Source organism: Physcomitrium patens, chromosome 23 (genome assembly GCF_059467195.1).
Source record: "Physcomitrium patens ecotype Gransden chromosome 23, ASM5946719v1, whole genome shotgun sequence".
Taxonomy (NCBI): domain Eukaryota; kingdom Viridiplantae; phylum Streptophyta; class Bryopsida; order Funariales; family Funariaceae; genus Physcomitrium; species Physcomitrium patens.
In genome coordinates this window covers 6395638-6414321 of record NC_143432.1, presented here as the reverse complement: position 1 = coordinate 6414321, position 18684 = coordinate 6395638, and the positions used below count along the sequence as shown (strand labels likewise).

The 18684-nt window shown below is 40.3% G+C and overlaps 3 protein-coding genes across 6 annotated transcripts; 1 reads left to right on the top strand and 2 right to left on the bottom strand.

Annotated features, from left to right (window-relative positions):
• The first annotated feature begins 1747 nt into the window (after positions 1-1747).
• Positions 1748-4059, top strand: LOC112275473 (protein GAMETE CELL DEFECTIVE 1, mitochondrial). The gene is made up of 4 exons (XM_024505810.3): positions 1748-2102; positions 2481-2752; positions 3034-3208; positions 3495-4059. Exons 1-4 carry the CDS (start codon positions 1899-1901, stop codon positions 3714-3716), a joined length of 873 nt encoding a protein of 290 aa, XP_024361578.1. The 5' UTR covers positions 1748-1898; the 3' UTR covers positions 3717-4059.
• A 473-nt stretch (positions 4060-4532) lies between these two features.
• Positions 4533-6094, bottom strand: LOC112275827 (SPX domain-containing protein 1). The gene is made up of 5 exons (XM_073530769.1): positions 5719-6094; positions 5537-5622; positions 5114-5279; positions 4917-4968; positions 4533-4791 (listed from the first exon to the last, which is right to left on the bottom strand). Exons 1-5 carry the CDS (start codon positions 6092-6094, stop codon positions 4533-4535), a joined length of 939 nt encoding a protein of 312 aa, XP_073386870.1.
• Positions 6095-10285: 4191 nt separating this feature from the next.
• On the bottom strand, positions 10286-16835 carry LOC112276063 (putative galactinol--sucrose galactosyltransferase 2). Of its 4 annotated transcripts, XM_090246476.1 has the most exons (16): positions 16670-16829; positions 16250-16309; positions 15617-15781; positions 15136-15363; positions 14774-14988; positions 14568-14658; positions 14326-14374; positions 13952-14043; positions 13710-13823; positions 13234-13368; positions 12525-12935; positions 12015-12156; positions 11693-11760; positions 11415-11549; positions 10905-11211; positions 10286-10763 (listed from the first exon to the last, which is right to left on the bottom strand). In XM_090246476.1, the coding sequence occupies exons 4-16, from the start codon at positions 15315-15317 to the stop codon at positions 10479-10481; spliced, it is 2226 nt and encodes a 741-aa protein (XP_090102602.1). In that variant the 5' UTR covers positions 15318-15363; positions 15617-15781; positions 16250-16309; positions 16670-16829; the 3' UTR covers positions 10286-10478. The 4 variants fall into 4 exon arrangements, with proteins under 4 accessions (XP_090102602.1, XP_024362800.1, XP_024362803.1 ...); XM_024507032.3 differs by having other exon boundaries at positions 15136-15781; positions 16670-16835; XM_024507035.3 differs by lacking the exons at positions 16250-16309; positions 16670-16829 and having other exon boundaries at positions 15136-15375; positions 15617-15749.
• Positions 16836-18684: the final 1849 nt, after the last annotated feature.

The following is an 18684-nucleotide window of genomic DNA, read 5'->3' as shown; positions in this document are numbered from 1 at the left end:
AATAAAAACATTATAAAATTTCAACAATATATTTCATATAAGAGTACTCATATATGTTTTCAATTTCAAATCATTACCTGCCAAGATATAATACACTAACATAATTAAAAATGCACTATTTTCTTAAAAAAAGCATATTAATCAATTGTATATTTATGTTCAAATCCTATCCCAAATCATGCTCTCACCATCACTTACACTAACGTGATATCTGACAGAGACTGGCTTGAAATAAAATGGCTAACAGTTAATACCATTTAAAGTACACCTTGTGAAATAGTTTAAAATTTACTCACACAGAAAGACCTGAGATAGACTTAACCAACGTTGTATTTGGTTATCTGTAAAGGTTACGTTGGTTAAGTCTATCTCAGGTTGTATTTAAATAAAAATGATCAACCAGCGTAACCTTTACAGATATCCTGGATAGCACTTACAGATCACAATACCAGTAAGAATTGATTACTTAGAACCCACATAAAGCACGAATTTCCTCGATCTGTTGGAAATTACAAGCGCTTCGCAAGTAAATTATGGTGGACCACAGGCACCAGGAGCACGGATGCCTTTGCTCTATGCTATGTTCATGGCTTCCTTTTCTTTGCTTACGCCAAACGTTCCTACAAATCCTTCATCTCGCCTCTCGGTTCCCGTCGTGTAAAGCACTTGTAGTCGGGTGACTAAGATTGCACTATATACATGTACGAACCATGATCGTCACCAGACACTCTGCCAGCGACATACAAGAAATATCTCCTTCCGACACAAGTACAGTTTGGTAGTGCACATGGCATGTCGTAACGTACTCCTGTGAGCTACGATTTCTGTGTCTGCGGTTTAATTCATGAATGAAGTCCCGATGTGATGCTGTATAAAGTTCAAACCTACTCTAGACCGCCTCACAGTCAGCTCAATTGTGTTGACGGGATGATCGGAGAATGCCTTGATCATCATAAATTTTGGTTGCATGCCATGGCTGAAGTTTGACTCCTTCCTTTGATTTCTGTCTCAGCATTGTTAGGGAATTGAAGACAGAAAATCCTACCTACAGCGCGTACTATTCCCTCTCCATGACAATCGAAACATCACGCCACTTAAAGCCGAGCCTAAAACGGCAGGAGGTTAGAAATGAATCTACAAGTGCGAGCTAACGCATTCTGCAGGTCACAAAGTGCTCCTCCTCCCGACTCCGTACCACGCGGTGGATGTAATGCACTCGATTCTCCATAGCAATCAAATCAGCTGTACCAGAAAAACTCTGTGCGAGGGGTCGATCGATGCAACCCTAAAAATTTCAGCCACGGGTAAATGTCTTCAACTTCAAAGCCATTACGCAGAAACTAATTTATCACCTGTAAAAGTTCCAATCGTCCGAGTTTTCAATGACTGAAACGAGCAAGACTACTAAGATCAAATCAACGTCTAAAATTTCATAATTCAGCCATATATTATTCAACTCGACAGCGCAACGACGCCTCCAGACAACAAAAGAAATACTGCAACCTCCATCGCTTCGGCAACACCGAAACAATGCGGGACCTCAGCAAATTGTGCATGAACCCTCCTGAACAAAAGACGATGAACGCTTCTCCTCGTTATACAACAATTCATTCATCATCCGCGAAGTGCCATGGGGTTTAGGGTTTTGGTCTTTGGAAGCTGACCCCGCTGCTTTCGTTCCCCTCGGTTGCCGATTTCTGAATGAAGAGGGAGTTTTGCAGAGAACCTTTCTTTGTTGGTTTGTGGACCGATTAGGGTTCTTCGTGAGCCACTTTTGAAGCTGTCGTGATTTTCTTTTGCTGCGATTGGCGGGGCTGCCGAGCGATGGTGTAGCGTGAGAATCCCTTTTCGGAAGATAGCGCGGTTGATTTGGTTTCGTATTCCTCGTAGGCACGATCATGCTGCTTCGATGTGCCCGCCAATTGGCTGGCATCGCGCCTGAGGGGAGTTTCTCGGGGCTGCTGCGAGGGTACAGGCAGATCTCCACCGGCCCTGGGTGCTTTCAGAAGAGGGGAGGACTAGGTGACGAGAACAAGGATGGTGAGGGTGATCCCGACGGGAAACCTGCCAGAGGAAAGCGGGAGATTATTAGTGACGAAGAGGTAGAAACTATCTCTACATTTTTACTTGGGTGTAGATGATTCAGATTTTTCTCCTGGTTGGTCCTAAGGCAGATGTTCAGCTCAATCATTGGAAAGTTGGAAGAGCGAAGTTATCAACAACATTTCTTATGATGAAATTATGTTCCTACATTGTTCATACCCATGGATTTGGCCTTTCATTTTAGGGCGTTTTACTCCCAATAGTTGCTACTTGGTGAGCTGAAGCTTTAGGCTCAAGTGTCAACTCGAAGGATAGTTGATCTAGGACCGATTACTATTAAATGATTTAAACCATAGAATTGTTGAATAATTATGAAAATTGACACTTTCGCGGCAACCTTTTTTTTTTTTTTTTTTTTTTTTTTTTTTTCTGTTCAGATCGCTCAAACACCGTTCATATACAACTTTTCTGGTGTAGAGCCCGATTATAAAGCGTGTCGCTTGTCGGAGCCTGTGAAGGAGAGAATATGGAGGTCTTTCCACGATAATCCGGAGCCTGTGACAATTGACAGGCTAGCTAAAGAGTATCGCATACGTAAGCAGCGTGTGCATGCTATTATATGGCTGAAGGACATTGAAAAGCAGGAAGAAGCAGCTCAAGGGAGTCCCCTGGATACAGACATTGAAGAATACTTCGCGAGAATTGATGGGTTAGTGTTTCCGCTTTTAACTGTGAGCACTGATGCATAATATCGAAAGTGTGATGGTGTGAAAGTAATCAATTTGCAGTCAACGATATTTGCAGTAGTCATCCCTTCGGTGTGTTGTTTCCTCAAATTATGTTTAGAGTAGCCGAATTATGGTGTTTGCGGAGCAAAATGAAGCAAAGCTCCTCTCAAAGTGTTGCCTTCAAAACACACACACACATGTGATGAGGGTGCGTGCTTACATTCTTAAAACATGATTTTATTTGCTTCGAGGTGTGAATCAGAACCTACGAAGCTGCTGATGGGGAGCGCCACGTCAAAATTAGACGCACCAGCCCAACAATAAAGAATTCGGCTGCAGAAGATGGTGAGGGTCCAGATTGGGACGAGCTGTCGGCAAAAGAAGACGAGATGATGCTGCATGAATTCGAGCGACGAATGTCTTTCAACAAAAAGCAGGTCAGGTGCCGGATAACCAAGCAAGGAGTCCAATCTCTACTTGGACATTCACAAAGTTCACAGTCAGAGTTCTATTCCTCCTGTCGAGATTTTTTCCCTTTTTCCTTTTTCGAAAAAGCCAGTTGTATTTACACAGGTTTTTGCGAATAGCTAGTTTAGTAGCCTTCTCTGCCTCTTGTTGTTCACATTCATTATTGTTTTATATTGAGCCCTTTTAATCTAAAATATTTGCACCGTTGCGATAACTTCTGGTATCTAATAGACTCCGCGTGTTTCCTTGTCACAGATAGCCGGGATGATAAAGACGGACATTGTAAGTAGACGAAGGCCACCTGGTGGATGGAGTTATCTCGTGGAAGAGTTGGGTGAGAAGGGAAAAAGAGGTAAAAGGGGTGGGAAGCGCTTCGTTGCGGAACCTGATGGAAGTCGACGAGGACTGAATGAACTTGAGAAAGAGTTCCTGAAGAGGGAGAGCCTCATACCTAGAAGAAAGATGACGGCAAGGTAGTTGCATCACTTGGTAGTTCAATACTTGCATGTGGCTGCGTTATTTCTGACATCTTCGATAACCTAGGAAATGACAACCCTAAAAGTCCTCATATCCAAAAGAAATTGTGGCTACTTAATGGCCACCATGCCCCCTTCTAGACCTTGAAATTGATAGGATGTACACAGTGGTGATAGATTTCTGGACGTCCGAGTGACTTCACATTTGCTTTAGTTTGACGTTTTTAGGAACATGAACCTGGAAACGAGGCAATGTGAAGTATTCTCAGGTCTGGTAGTTTATATTCCATATTGCAACATGGGCCTCAAGGATAGAAGAATAACATTACATCATTGTTCGGCTACATTTTTTGCACTATCCATCAGTGATCGCTCTTTTTGTTTGGGTTTTCGATGGACGGATGGGAAAGCACTTGATAGCCATAATAAAAAAACAACTATGAACACTACATTGGTTTAGTTGTGATTTAAGAAGTAAAAAATGATTTCATCGTTTCCGTTCCAAAAGAATGTTCAAAAAATATTTCGCTGTTTTCATTTATGTGTAGCTTAACAGGTAAGTATTTTTTGAACATTTACTAAGCTAGCTTAATAAAAAGTCTAATTCTTAGTCAGTGATGAGTCCAATACTAGAATACTTATCACAAATCTTTACATTCTAGAACTTGATATTTGAGACATGGTGAGAGGTTTTTGGCTCAAGTGCTTGATAGAGATTGAGAAACTGATCTATCTGCAATGCACACATACCTCAGAGTTCCTGGTCCAAGATCTCTAGAAAATATCTCATCCTAAGAAATTTTGCTTTACTAACAGCCTAAAGGTCCACAGTAACTGGATGGACTAAGCTCTGGTCCACCGAAATCCCGAACATCTCTTCGCTGTCAGTTCGATTCATTGGTGGCAGCGAGAAGATACTTGGTGTTGAACGTTTTCGTATTTCCTTCATTGTTTTCAATGCCACAACTATGCTCCTGAAGATAGTTTCCACAATGTCTCCAGGAATGTAAGGATGTGCTTGACTATTGCTGCTGTCCGTAGAAAATGCTTGTGTACTGTGTTCCTGCTTCAACTGACTACGAACAGACTCATGGTGAAATCGGGACAAGTGATTGTAAGTTGTTCTCACACTCGTACTAATTTCGAGAGAAGCTCCGTCGTGAAAAACGGCTGCAGCAGCACGCTTTGAATGTAGCGCAACCTGAGAAGAGTGCCCGTCACTTTATCATGCTTCTTCATAATCTTTACGAGATCTGGACACAGAAACACCAGTAGATCAGCTCTCTCAAACAGATAACCTCGAGACAAAATATATTTGGGGGAAGTTAGACAGAAGATAAAAGCACTTCTCTGAAAAGCTTAATGACTTCGTTACATCTTGCGATGCCAATTATTTACCTGTATAATTCAGCGAACTGTAATTCTCCAACAGAACCATCTCGCCGTGAGAAGCCACAATGTCTCTCAAAATCTTTAAAAGATCTTCATACCCACAGTTTCCTCTAACACGTCCGTCGTTGGCTGCTTGTTCTTTCTTCAATCTCTCAATTCTGTATTTCAGCCTCTGTGCACACAGCAGATGCTCGAAAAGTAAGCATCACTATCACATACTGAAAAAGAGAAAGAGGCTGACGAACATGATGAGAGAGTCTGACGTACGCATCTGCGTGTTAAAACAAAAAAAAACCAGTCAGTGAAATCAAGACAATTGTATGCAAGTCAAGACCATACCAAATTCTTGTGAAATTGTTGAACGTTCCATATTACTTTAAGAGCATCGAGGGCGAGTGTTTTCAAAACAACATTTTTAGCAAGTAGCACCTGAAGGCGGATAACATACTCCTCTTCCTTCTCTATAAAGAAGACGTTCAACTTGTTCAATTCCTTATTCAGGAGGGTCATGAAATCTGTCTCCAGAAAGGAGACCAGAGTAGTCCCATCGTCAAGCTTTGCTCATTTATGTCCTTTTCTCACAAATTCATGCCTTTTATTCTCTATCACACCATTCATTCCGAGAAATCCATTCTCCAAGAACTGCTCCACACTTGATGCAGCCGATTCCAATGGACCGTCGTCTGGAGAGGACATTTGTTCCATCACCAGTCCATTGTCGACAAATTTCACACTGTTCTTGAGCCGTTTGTACAACAAAGACCGTTGACCTGGAGCCGGACCTCCAATGTTCACGGCTGAGGACGCATTTTGATCCGCTACTTCCAGGGATGAGCTCGCCACTTCTTCAAAAGCGGCCTCAGAAAAACAGACAGGAGCCTGAAGCGTTTTCAAACTTTTCTTGAGCTCTATGTAAGCTATGAAATGTGGTCTCCAATCCAGCATCGTCTCTTCTATCTGACTCTGCAGGCTTTTCCCGAACTTCATCGTAACAAGAACTACTTCAAAGTGACAACGAGGTACCGTTCAAAAACAAGTAATCACAAAATTAATCGATTACAAAAACACTTGCACTTCAAGTGCAGTAGCTACGGGTCGAGAACAGATTTTTCTAGCGCTTCGGTTCATAAGAACTACAGCCGTGGAGAATGTTGGTGACAGGACGAGTCTTTGAGATTTTAAGAGGGCAGATGACGGGCAATGAGCTCAAAAGATAATCAAGGCACACTCTTCGCTGCGCACGCTAAGGGTGAGATTTCACTTGCATTCTCAGCGCGCACTGCGTCCTTCCGTTAAACTCAAAGTTTGCTGTCTGGCACGACATGCTTCAATGTATACTACGGAGATGAAAGCAAATGCTCAAACTTCCTCAGAAGCGCACATAAGTGCTAATCGTCTCGCGAAGATCTTAGTATCACAGCACCAATTTCATCTTCACAATACTCCAACCACATGCACATGCAAATGACTACCAACGATCCAACACTTTCTAGAAATGCACTTCTTGATCACTTTCACACAAATCAGACCGCCTGAACCACCACCACCACCACAACAACAACAATCCCCGTAGGTTTCAGAGCTCTTCAATTTTGTCCGCAGTGCTAAATTACAATTGCTCCACGACCACGGAACGCTCCCATTCGAACTACGAGAAAAAATCCCCTCGGAATCCACATCATCTTCCCGTATAGAGGAGAATGAGCACAACCAGCAAACCAACGCAGCCTTAATTCAACTCAGCGGAGACGTAAAAAAAACCGAGCGCTCCGAATCAACCAATCCAACAACTCGGCAGTGAAGACTACCGATCACTCAAAGCACCGAAAGCGCGCCGAAAGAGAAGACCCTCTCGGTGTCGGAGCTCCTCAGTGAGCCTAGTGAGGCCCGTCTAGCGCTTCAAGAAAATTGTAGTTGCAGCAAAAGCTCCACAAACACTCGAGAACCGACATGACATGGTAAGTGACGCCTGCCTTATTATATTATCCAACGCAACATCGTCATTCTATATGGTACACATAAACACATTACAACTTGTCCTCGTTTTTGCCTTTTCCAACACTAATTAATATAATAAGTATAATATTAGAAGCATTTGGAACATACTGAAACCAAGCACCATCCCGTTTACTAATATGCATCTCATACATTTTGAATGTGATCGAAGTGCCGTGTTGGAAGAAATGGTCAGGGCCGGGAAGGGCGGGGCCGGTCCTCCACAGACCCGGGAGCATCTTTCCTCCACGTCATACATTCGTGGAATATTCTCTCGGGCAGCGGAAAGAAGGAATATGTTGGAAAATTTTGGGTGCCCGTTGGAAATCTGCCCGGGAAATTATTCTTTTGAGGTGTTTCTACTTTGCCCTGTTTATATTAGTTTGGGAATATTGTGAAGAGTGTATATAAACTCAGTGCTGTATGGGCTTGAAGTTAAACTAAGATATGTTCCTTTGCTTTTTCTTCTATATAATCAAAATCAAACATAGTTCGATGGTTTTTCAGTGAAACATATTTTCATGAACACGTCCATCAATGCATTGAAAGTCTCTGACTTGAATTTTTCATGCTAATTTTTCTTGAATGAACTTTAGTGTAAGGGTTGCAATCACAAATTCTTAACCTTTTCCTTGCAAAATAATTTTTGGTACAAAGTAATATATATATATATATATATATAGATATATAAAATTTTCAAACATCCACATTAACACAAGTTTTTTTATTATTATTATTATTTATAAATGAAATAATTTTTTTTAAAAAATCATAGTCTGTCTTCTCACATGATTAGTTTTTTAAAAAAATAAATCAACAAAACCAACCAAATTTTACAGTAAAGAGTACTGTTAAGATGAACACTGGAACAAATTTTTAATATTAAATCAACATTAAATATACTGTATTCAATGAAACAACGGAGACAAATTAAGACGATTATTTTTATTATTTTATAGTAACTGAAAAAAATCAACAACGAGTTCAAAAATCACAAATGTTATTCATTTTCTGTTTTTATTCCTATTATTTTTCCCTATTTATAATTTTACTGTTTAGGTGTCTGTAAGCCTATATTAATATTGACAAATTTGCAACCCCAAACATGGATCAATATACAAATTTTTTAAAAATAAAAAGAAGTTGCTTCCAACCTTTGACATTCTTTACAATTTTAGTTACGATAAATAAAAAATTATATATTGTAGGGATCGACATGAAATTGTTGAGATATTAAAATCTATTGTGTAGATTTCATATAATACCCAGGCTTGCTCCATTTGTACACAAATTATACAAAATTCTAAACTCTATTGCTGATGGTTGTATTAAGGATATCTATATCCAATACAACCTAGGTACAAGTGTAATAGTTTGGAGAAATGACTCCTACATTAAGTCAATGGATGGTCATAGTCTCACAAAATTTTACCCATAGGATAAAGTCAATTTTTTTGGATCTATTACTTCTTTGTTGTCTCAAGGAAACAAGCAAGAAACAATCAATCCCCTTGTTAAATAACTTTAGAATTCAATCCAAACCTTGTAAAATTTGGTCAAATTACATTAAGGAAAACCTTGGACTTGGAGGTCTAAGATTCAAATCATTTTGATATTAGGGGATTTTAAACATGGCCTTTATGGTTGATATTTGGTCAAAACATCTTGTGATATTTCAAAATATCACTCGATATTTCAGCAAATCACCGACTTTGTAAAGTGGATGATTTTGAAACCAAAATATGAAAAGAGGCATGGGTCAAATATCAGAAACCATCACTTGCCTCAGCTACCTTCCCTCTTTGACTCCATACTACACCACCTAATATCAAGTGATACTTCACCAAAAATAAATAGGTAATAAAGTTTGAAAGGTGATATTTTGGATTTGATATTTTGAGTGATCATGAAAATATCAAGTGCTGAATCTTCGTTATTTGGTTTTGCAAAAGTGCCATGTTTGAAACCCCCTATTGGTGATAAACTTTGTCACAATGTTTTGTTTTTGGAAAATCACAAAACCCACAATTGACATACATTTCCTCCAACTTCCTCTCTCGGAGAGTTGGAGAGGCTCCCTTTAACCTTCCCACCTCTATCCTTGGGTTGGCTCTCCATTTGTGGGCACACTCGAAACTTTCATATTTGCCTGAAATATCATGTGGATGAAGTCTGATTTTGAACCGGTTTCAAGTAATTTCCTCCAGTCCTAATTTGGGGGTTGATTTTCCTTGGCCCAAGAGTAAGGGGTGTCCATCCTACCCATTATTCACTCCCCAGCAGGACAGTTACATATAAAATCACCAACACTAAGTCACAAGGGATGAATTTAGTATAGGGAAGTTCTCACCCCCACTGTTTCAAAAATAAGAATCTGCAGAGCTTATGGGCCATGAGAAGCTATCTATCACAAACTTTGCCTGTGTATTTGTCTCAAACGAATTGGAAATCAAGCAGGGAATAAAGTATCGCTTCAAACGGCAAATCGTCGGCACAGAAACTAATTTAAGTGACTGATGCTAATCTCAGTGGTGGGATCCGAGTTTGTCTGCAGTAGCACGACCCCCACTGAAAAAGAGGAATGAGGAGTGTTTTCAGCTTGCCTGACATGCTGCTGTTTCTGAAAATAGCGGCACCTCCGACGTGCCGTCACCATGGATCTGTGGCACAGTAAGTTTTATTCTGTACTTGCAGGCAGTTCGAAGTCCGGATATACGGGAACATGCCCCTTGAGCTTGGGTTGATTATCACTAGTTCCCTGCTGAATTGTTGGGAAACCCAGACTCACTGTTCTTTTTGGCGGCGCCTGTTGCTGACACCACCTCATTCCACTCTCGAAGGCAGTTATCGTTTAGAAGATTCGGGTCCATTCGTGTCAGCCTGAGTATGTTTCTCGCGTGTTGGTGGCACGATGCTAGTCGCCCAGGAGAGTAAGTTATATTCGTTGTTACAGGATTGGAAGTTTCGATTGTGGCTGGAGGTAATTGATTGATGGTGGAGCAATGATCGGAACCAGGGAGAATAATCCTACCTGCCGTTCCCTGCGTGGGTATGGATCAGAATTAGAAGTAGGGCTATCCAAGGATAAAAACGATAGTACAGCTGATGAGGAATGATCTCATGAGAACTTGGACGGTGGGAGGATGGAAACCACTGTTTTCAGGAACTGTGGTCTGGAAAATAGTAGTGAAATTTCCGTTTCGGTAAGATGGGGAAAATATTCCCAATAGAAGTGAATCGGTTCACAATACAGTCGATTTCTATTACCAAGAATTTTGTTAACTTCAACTGTGATCGAAGCACAATGTGAAGGATGATTACTTTGTGCGGAGCATCCTTCCAGATTTCGAGGTCTGCACTGTCTAGGTTCTGGATGCTAGAATGTGATAGTCACAGTCCACAAGCAGCCTTCTTCTCCTCGAGGAAGACTTACTGAAGCAAGACCGGAGGTTTGGTCATAGCTCAAGGGGATGTCTGTTGAACAATTCAGTGCACAAGCTCGTGGTCTTTGTGATGCATAGACCCCGAATGTTCCCCACCCAAACACTTGCATGGTCACTGATTTGCCTTGTGTGTCAAAGTCAAGTCCTTTCAATGCTCCCCCAGAGTTGAACATCTCGATGAGTCCTAGAGGTGCGAAAGACAGGTCGGTATCCAATTTCTGCAGAGCCATGGCAGTCGTTAATCGTAGAAAACATTGATGAACAAAACAACAAATACTAATAGAAGGTAATTATTTCTTCTCGAGGCATTGGCAATGTAAGGCACCATAACAGAAAGCTCAGGAGAGATGGACTCAAACCTTCACAGGAGCCACAGTGAACAACTCATACTCTAGCTTCCGCAACGTAATGGGTAACGCTGCGTGAAGAGTTATTCTAACAAGCTCACAGGATTGGTGGCTGAAAACGACACAAGCACCATCCCAGCCCTCTGGTGCTGCATCAGCCAAGCGGTCAATGTCGGCGGCACGGACACTACTTGAGATAGCATCCGGCCTGATCTCGTGGATTGTGTACTTCTTGTCCAATTTACACCACCCTGCCCCTTGGCAATTGAATATGCCTATCACCCCCCCATACTTATTCATGTTCCATATCTTCAGCAAACTACACACAAAGGTTGCACAGGTGGATATATATTAGGTGGATATTCAAAGCATTGTGACGCAGACGTCACTTCTGAGAGCCAATAAAATAGACGTAAGAGAACTACTTGCGTAACGTTCTCAAGCATAGACATTTGAGACAATGTGAATAATCTACTAATCTTGAGCGTCATGAAAAAGCTTTGGGAAGTTATTGATAATCACCTCTTGCCATCCCTAGCTGGATCGGAAAAGAGGCAATCACGGGTAGGGCGGCCTGGGAGCAGGGCTCGCAGTACCGAGCCGTCGGGCAACACTAATTTTTTCAAGAGATTAAAGTCGTGGTTTCCAGGTTTGTCACTGCACCCAAACCATTAACTCCTGCAAGTTTAGCTGTGCACAATCAACAGAAGCTGTGTTTATAGAAACTTCCTTACTGCATTTCCTCTGAAAAATTGAGTCACATAAACAATACAGTTTTTATGATAGGTTCAGTACTTTACCTTACATAAATTGCACATCCTCCTACAGCACGGGCAGCAGCATGATATTCTGCTGCCGGGTGCAGACTCTGCTCACATAAACATAAAGAGATGTCAAACCAGCAATTAATTCATAACTGTTTCTAAAACAATACAGGACCATTTTATGTGTACAAGAAAATCAATGCAGCTTCACGTGTCTTTGAGCTTACTTAAGCTGAACCCAGGTCCTTACTTCATAAGGCTACTCTCTTATTTTGACCTACCCAGGAAATATTTCTGGTGAGCAGTGACCCAGTACAAAAGGATCCAAAAGAGAACATGATTTAGATAAGAGGATTACATGGAACATGTCCCAGTCTGGTTGCATGAATTCTGCAAGGAACAGAGAGTTATACGCTACTGATGCAATGTGGATAGTATGGGAAGCTGGATCCCTAGGCCAAAAATCATCTGATGCTCGAACCACCGCTGTTTGCTTTGAGCTGCGACAAGTGACAGATCCATCTATCAAAACCACGCTGCCGTTTTGATACCCAACCTTGCAATGTAAACGCAAACTCACTTTGTTTCGTTTAGAGTCACCCATTCATCTTCGCACAGGTTTTGTTCTGACGGGTCTATGAAGATAGTTCACGAAAACAAAACAAAACAAGACCAAAAAAAGACAAAAGAAGAAGAGAACAAAACAAAAAACACACGCGCACACACACGAATCTAACAAAAAGGAAGTCATCCTAAGCAACACGATTACTTCATGTGACCTAATTTCTTCATGTACAAAAATAAATACGGAATCTGAAGTCATAGGAAAAGAGGATCAAAATGTGAATAGCTGCATGTGAAAGCTCACTGGTAAAGATTATCAGTACTATGGCTCATGCAGCTGATGCATCCATTTTCTGGGAAGTTGCGAGCTATAGAAGCCTCCAAAGCTTGATGAACCTGCTGCGCAAGTTTGACTCGGCCACCAAGTCCTGCGCCAAGTGTCTCGAAAATATTCTGTGCATCAACCTTGACGCCATCTACAGCAGCGTCTGCTAGATAGCGGTGAAGCTCATCATAAAAAGAGAAGAACTCCGTTGGATTGACTAAGCCCAGGCCGTTCACAGTGAGACTGTCAACCGACATGTCAGGCTGATTCTCCAACACACTTGGAGAATGAACAGGATAAACAAGGCTTGAATCATATATCTTGGTATTGGATCCCCCAGGCTGGACTCCACCCCAATAACCAGCCAGCGCATGCCACACATACACATACCTAAGAACCACACAAGTAATTTTCAATGGTTGTAATTTTCTTGGACGAATCATTCCCATTTGGAATTGGGGAGTGATGTCAGCAGAGTATTAAAAGTGAATCTAGTTTACATATGAATCTAAACTTACTTATAATACTATTGCTCACACTGTTCTAACACCAAGTGGAAATACCCTTTGCAGGAATGTCTGTTTATTCTTCTGCTGAACGTCGGAAATTTTTAGGAAATGCTTAAACCAAATACCGTCAATTTGGAGAAATATGGTGTTTGAGGGTCTGAAAGTCAGAATTGTTTTACTTGAGATTGAAATTGGCCTTGGCATCAAGAACAGTGTGCCGAAGTCCTAGGCTTTGATCTTCTGGCCAAGAACCAGCAACTCCATCCTTTTGAAATTTGTGATTCTCCTTGATATGCGTGAGCCTGCTAGCATACCTGCAACAATATAATGGGGCCATATGCAATAAATGATCAAGTTCACAAATTATGACTGCAAAATACAAAACATATTCTCTACTCTAATTTCGTAAAATTAGTGACAATGAAACTAAAAACTTACGGATCATTAACTCAGCACTAATTCATGACTAACTCTAAGATTACTGCTCATTTCAAAATCCCAACTCTCCAGGTTGCTGAAATCGATAGAAAGAAGTGCAGGCTAAGTTGATATTTCATCCATCTAAAACGAGTGAAAATCGAAGAGTATAACTAGTGCAGTGCAGATAGTGTGAATAGACAAAACTGAAGATGTAAACTTGGATACATATGCTTACTGGGTGCCTTGAGTAACAGCCGTAGACTGTCCTGCTGATTCGTCGCCAGCCGCAACAGATTGCCAGCCATCGTCAATGATCAGAAACCGGGCTGGTGTTCCACCTTCCGCCAAACTGAACAATGAATTAGCATAAGATAAGAATGCCATGCTATCTTAGATAGCTGTAGTTCATTCCTCTTTGTCATTGAACAGCAGGTCAAATTTCGTAAGCACAACACCTAGAAACTGAAAATAATGTACCTTGAAAGACCCTGCATTACGCCCTTAGCTGAAACATCCGTGTAGAAAGCGTCCCATGTACACCAGCCAAAGTAGTCCAAAATGCCTGGAATCTGGCCGCACCAACAACAACCTGTTATCTATACTGGACACTGGACACTCAACGCTATAGCATAAGCCATCATCAAGCCCACCAACGGAGAGGTTTAGTCTACTTAATGTCATTTTAGAAACGCCTAATAAAGATCTAGTACATAACCCAAAACCTTGAAGCGCACAGATAATGCATGCTTCGCATATATTCAGAGGCCCTGCGCCTAATGGAGGGTAAGGTGAGAAATAAGAAAAAGAAAGAAAAAGAAAAAAGAGGTTAAAATTTTAATGCGCACACGCACCTTCTTTTTTTCACGATGAACGAATGTTTGCAAATGCGCTTCGACAGCCCTAGCCAAGTGAATAGAAATCAAAGTTTCTTCAGAAAAAAAAAGCAATTTGATTAGCAGACTTAGCGACCAAAAGCATAAGTATGTTAAAGTTGGAAGAGGGTCCGCTGGAAAGCATTTAAATCTTCAATAACTACGTAACTTTATATCTGATGTATTAGATTAAGGCTAAGGATAATACAAAAAGGACACACCTAACAGCGTCTTCGATGACCTCAAAAGGGTCACTGCCCACATGCATGTAAATTGAATAATCTAAACGATTTGTGACGACAGCCGGATCTCCTGTTCAAGAAAACCAACTAAAAATTATTAAATTGCATGCTCAGAAGAGAGGAGCAAGAGCCACAAGATAGGAGGAAATAATATATAAGGTAGACGCTATTGATGCCACACTCACCACTCTCGACACACAATTGTAGCTCATTTTCTGCATTGCCTTGAAGACAGGCTCGAAATGCACCATCTAGAATTGGCAGCAAGACAGAATACTTGTTTGAAGGACCTTCCAAGAGCATGAATTGAGTCTCATATGGTACTTCTTGCCCACACGAGCCCATTCTTTGCGTCATCCACCATAGCTTAAAGCGGAAGCAGCATAAAAAGCGAACCTCCCTGTATGATATTTTACACAAATACCACTGAAGTTATACAGGTTTTCGACGTCCGTGACATCCATAGTGGATAGCCTCAATTTTCAACGCTCATAAAGGTTAAATGAGTTTGTGGACGAGGGGAAGGATTTGAGATTAGCTGACGTACTCAAGAACACCAAGCGGGACCACATGATGGCTGTTGCTCTCTGAGAAAGAGGCTCCAAGAAAGCCACCATGCAAATTAGATTCGCTAGTAAAGGTCACGTTGGAAGGCACATTCCTCAGCAGGGGTTGTCCATAGACTAGCAACTGGCCACCTTGGATTGTGATGCCCCCCTCCACAGTCATCGAATCGTCGTGACTGGGTCCTTGTGGCAAATCTTCTCGCAAAACCCTGGCAAGGCTTCTGAGATGAGCCCTAGTAAGATCGTTTCGTATCCAACTTGAAAAAGAAATTGGTAAACTTCTGTCCCTACTTGTTTCGAAGATTGGTGCCCTCTCAGGTAAGCCTTTGCAGACGAAGGACTGGGAGTACCTAGCCCACTCCTTTCCAAACTTATCAAAGAATCGAGAACGTACACTGCCATCAAATGTCTTTCCAAGGGAAAATCTAGAGCCCCTGGAAAGAGCCCACGACGAAGTTATACCTCTCTCTCGATAACCGTGGTTGTGATCTATAGCACACCACGGAGCTAGACACGGTGACGACAAAAGAGCCATGACCTTCGATGCTTCCAGATTCATGCTCTTCCTGAATCCCGTTCGAAGTCGAAATGGTTCCCGAATGATAATCCTCATTCAGGCATTACTAACTGCAAAATGAATCCACCAAACACGACGACACTTCCATAAGATGAGAAATTAAATGCAAGAATAAGTAAAAGCACAGACAGTTCGTCACAGTTGCAAATCTTGAAGCAATTCCAACTGCAACAATGAAATCCCCCGCTGAAGCTTTGAAAAATATTACAAGGTCTGGATGTCAAAGTAGAGGTTCTCTACAATGAGTTCAAAACTGAAGTGCAACTGTATTAGGCTAGAGAGTCGCTTCGTTCAACACTACTTCAATTCTAACCTCTTACCAATCATCTCCATTTCTCACAAAGCTGCAGTTTGCTGGGAAACTAAGCTAACACAGCGGTAAATTTTCTTTGTGACAAAAATTCCAACATCTTGTAAAAGTTTTATCATCTGTGTCGCTATGATATCTTTTCTTTTTGGTAACGTATTAATGCAAACTCGAGATTCAAGAATTGATACACAGATCTCGATGAACAAACCTCAGTAAGTGGGTCGCGGCCAACAATCTTGAAGACTTCATCTGCTAATGTCCGAACCACCTGTTAACCAGTAAGCAAACCAATTTTTAGGAGTTTTGAAAAAAAGGAATGCACTTACTCTTCCTGAACGTCGTAGTTTAGTGCTGCTGACTCTATATGCATTCCCACGACAAGTACTCAGTTATGCTAGTATTCGTATTCAAGAAACTAACAGCTCATAAATTGGACAATCAAATTTTCATCAAAACGAATAAGCACGCATGAAGCATAATCTCATGTCATGAAAGACTACAGGTATCAAATTATAGCTAATTCTTGAATCTTCACTCAGCTTCAGACGACCATTCCAAACAATAGGGTTTCGAACATTGCGATTCTCGAAAACGTCTTCAAGTGAGAATATGACGTAGATGAACTTACTCCAATGCGGAATATCCCCCGCGAACTGTCCATTTCCAATAGAAAATTCCCTCAAAAACAGAAATACAATTAACCGTAGCCTGCTGAGCTTCATATTTCGAGGGCCAAATCCATTGCCCTGCCTTCCGCTAGTAATCCCCCCCCCCCCCAAAATCCAACCATCGTCGACGCCACTAGCAAGGAAAATCTCTGGTGATTAAACTCTCCCATCGTGCTAGCCGCAGCCTCGGTACCAGACCTTTCCGATACCAGTAGGTCGGAACATCTACCTTCTCTACAGAGGTAGTCCGAACTGAATTCCGACACCATTCCGTGTAGGTTCGATGATGCCCAGGTCTGTCCTTTAGCAGGTTCGGAAAGCCTGGCATCGATATGGTGAGTTTCCGGATGAGGGAGAATCTCATCCTTTCCCGACATGTTTGCGGCCGTCTCAGTTTGAATCCTAATAATGAAGAATTTCGGGCAGCCCGCTCATGCACGTGGGAAAAAATCCGTATTTCTTCCTAATGAAGCAATCCTTAGTGAGGTTCTATTCAATTTCATTCTTTCAGTGTAATTAATTGATTGGTAATGGGACTTTCTTGAGTTTTTATGGTGGATGAATCTACTAACAAACGAAAAATTGATTCCTTCATATATATGTTTATTATACATATTTACAATAGAGAACTACTAAAGCAACACTACTCATATTATTAATGCAATACCCCGAATAGGTTAATTCTTGCTCGTCCCTCAACTCCCGCTCTCTCAATGGCCTCTCCCAGTACTCTTTCCCCAGAGCTATGGTGGCAACATTCATAATAGTCATGTGCTTACTTTGTGATGTCACTTTAGCAACTTTTTTTTATATTATAATATATTTCTTCAAATAAAATAATATCACACAAAATAACTTTATACTGCAAATACATTTTTATATCTCTTTCCACCCATTATACTTTTGGCCATCCAAAGATTATTCCAACACCAAAGTAAAGTATTAGAATTGTAAGGTTGTTGATCCATCTTCCCACCAAATATCTTTTGAATTAATTTTTTGTATTCTACTAATTAATTTCATATTTGTCTTCCAATACATGCATCTTTCAAACTACATCTTTAAAAATAAACACGTTTTGTTGAATTCATATTCAAGACCATTATTGGCATTCAAATTCTTATTACTACTATTAAATAATTTTTATTATTTATTATTTATTATAAAATAATTAATAAATATATATTTTATATTTGTTATTAAACTTAAAGTCTTTACAAAATACATTGCATGTAGAAACAAATCCACAAATATTCACAAGATATATATACTATTGAATTTTATTTATTTATTATTTTTTTAATATTGATTCAATTCCATTAATCTTAATAAATTCTTTTACAAGATATCTTATTATAATCCATTAAACTATCATACCTCTAAATATTATAATTTGTAATTTGAAAGGCAATCAACATAGCTATATATTAAAAAAAAATGCTTCTTTAGTCACCTATGCTAAAGTATTATAATTACAATAATTTTTATATAAAGACAAATAAAAATCTATTAATATAAAAATATCAGATATGGTGATTGGAGAAGTGAGATATCACTCTCCATATCTCTTGCATGCTAAACAAGCCTTCTACCATCTTAGTAAAAAGCTCCACCAAGATTAAAATCCAATGGTCTATACACTACACAACATGTTGAATGAAAAATAATAAAATTGGATGATTCTTATAATAGGATATCTCTCACTTAATAATAGGATGTTGACGTCAAGGGAACAAGCTTTTTTTATAATCTAAATTAAGCTTTCAAAATTGGTACCTAACTTAGCTATATGTTGCTCTCACCTTATACTATTATTTAATTGACTTGTCCACATTGACCTACTACCTAATGAACTATCTAATAACTTGAAAAAAATTATGATTTGAAATATTTGTAGTGGCTATTTTAGCATTGATCTGCAAGGTGGAATTGAGGCATGGTTATGTTCAGATGCAATGAGCATATATGATTAAGA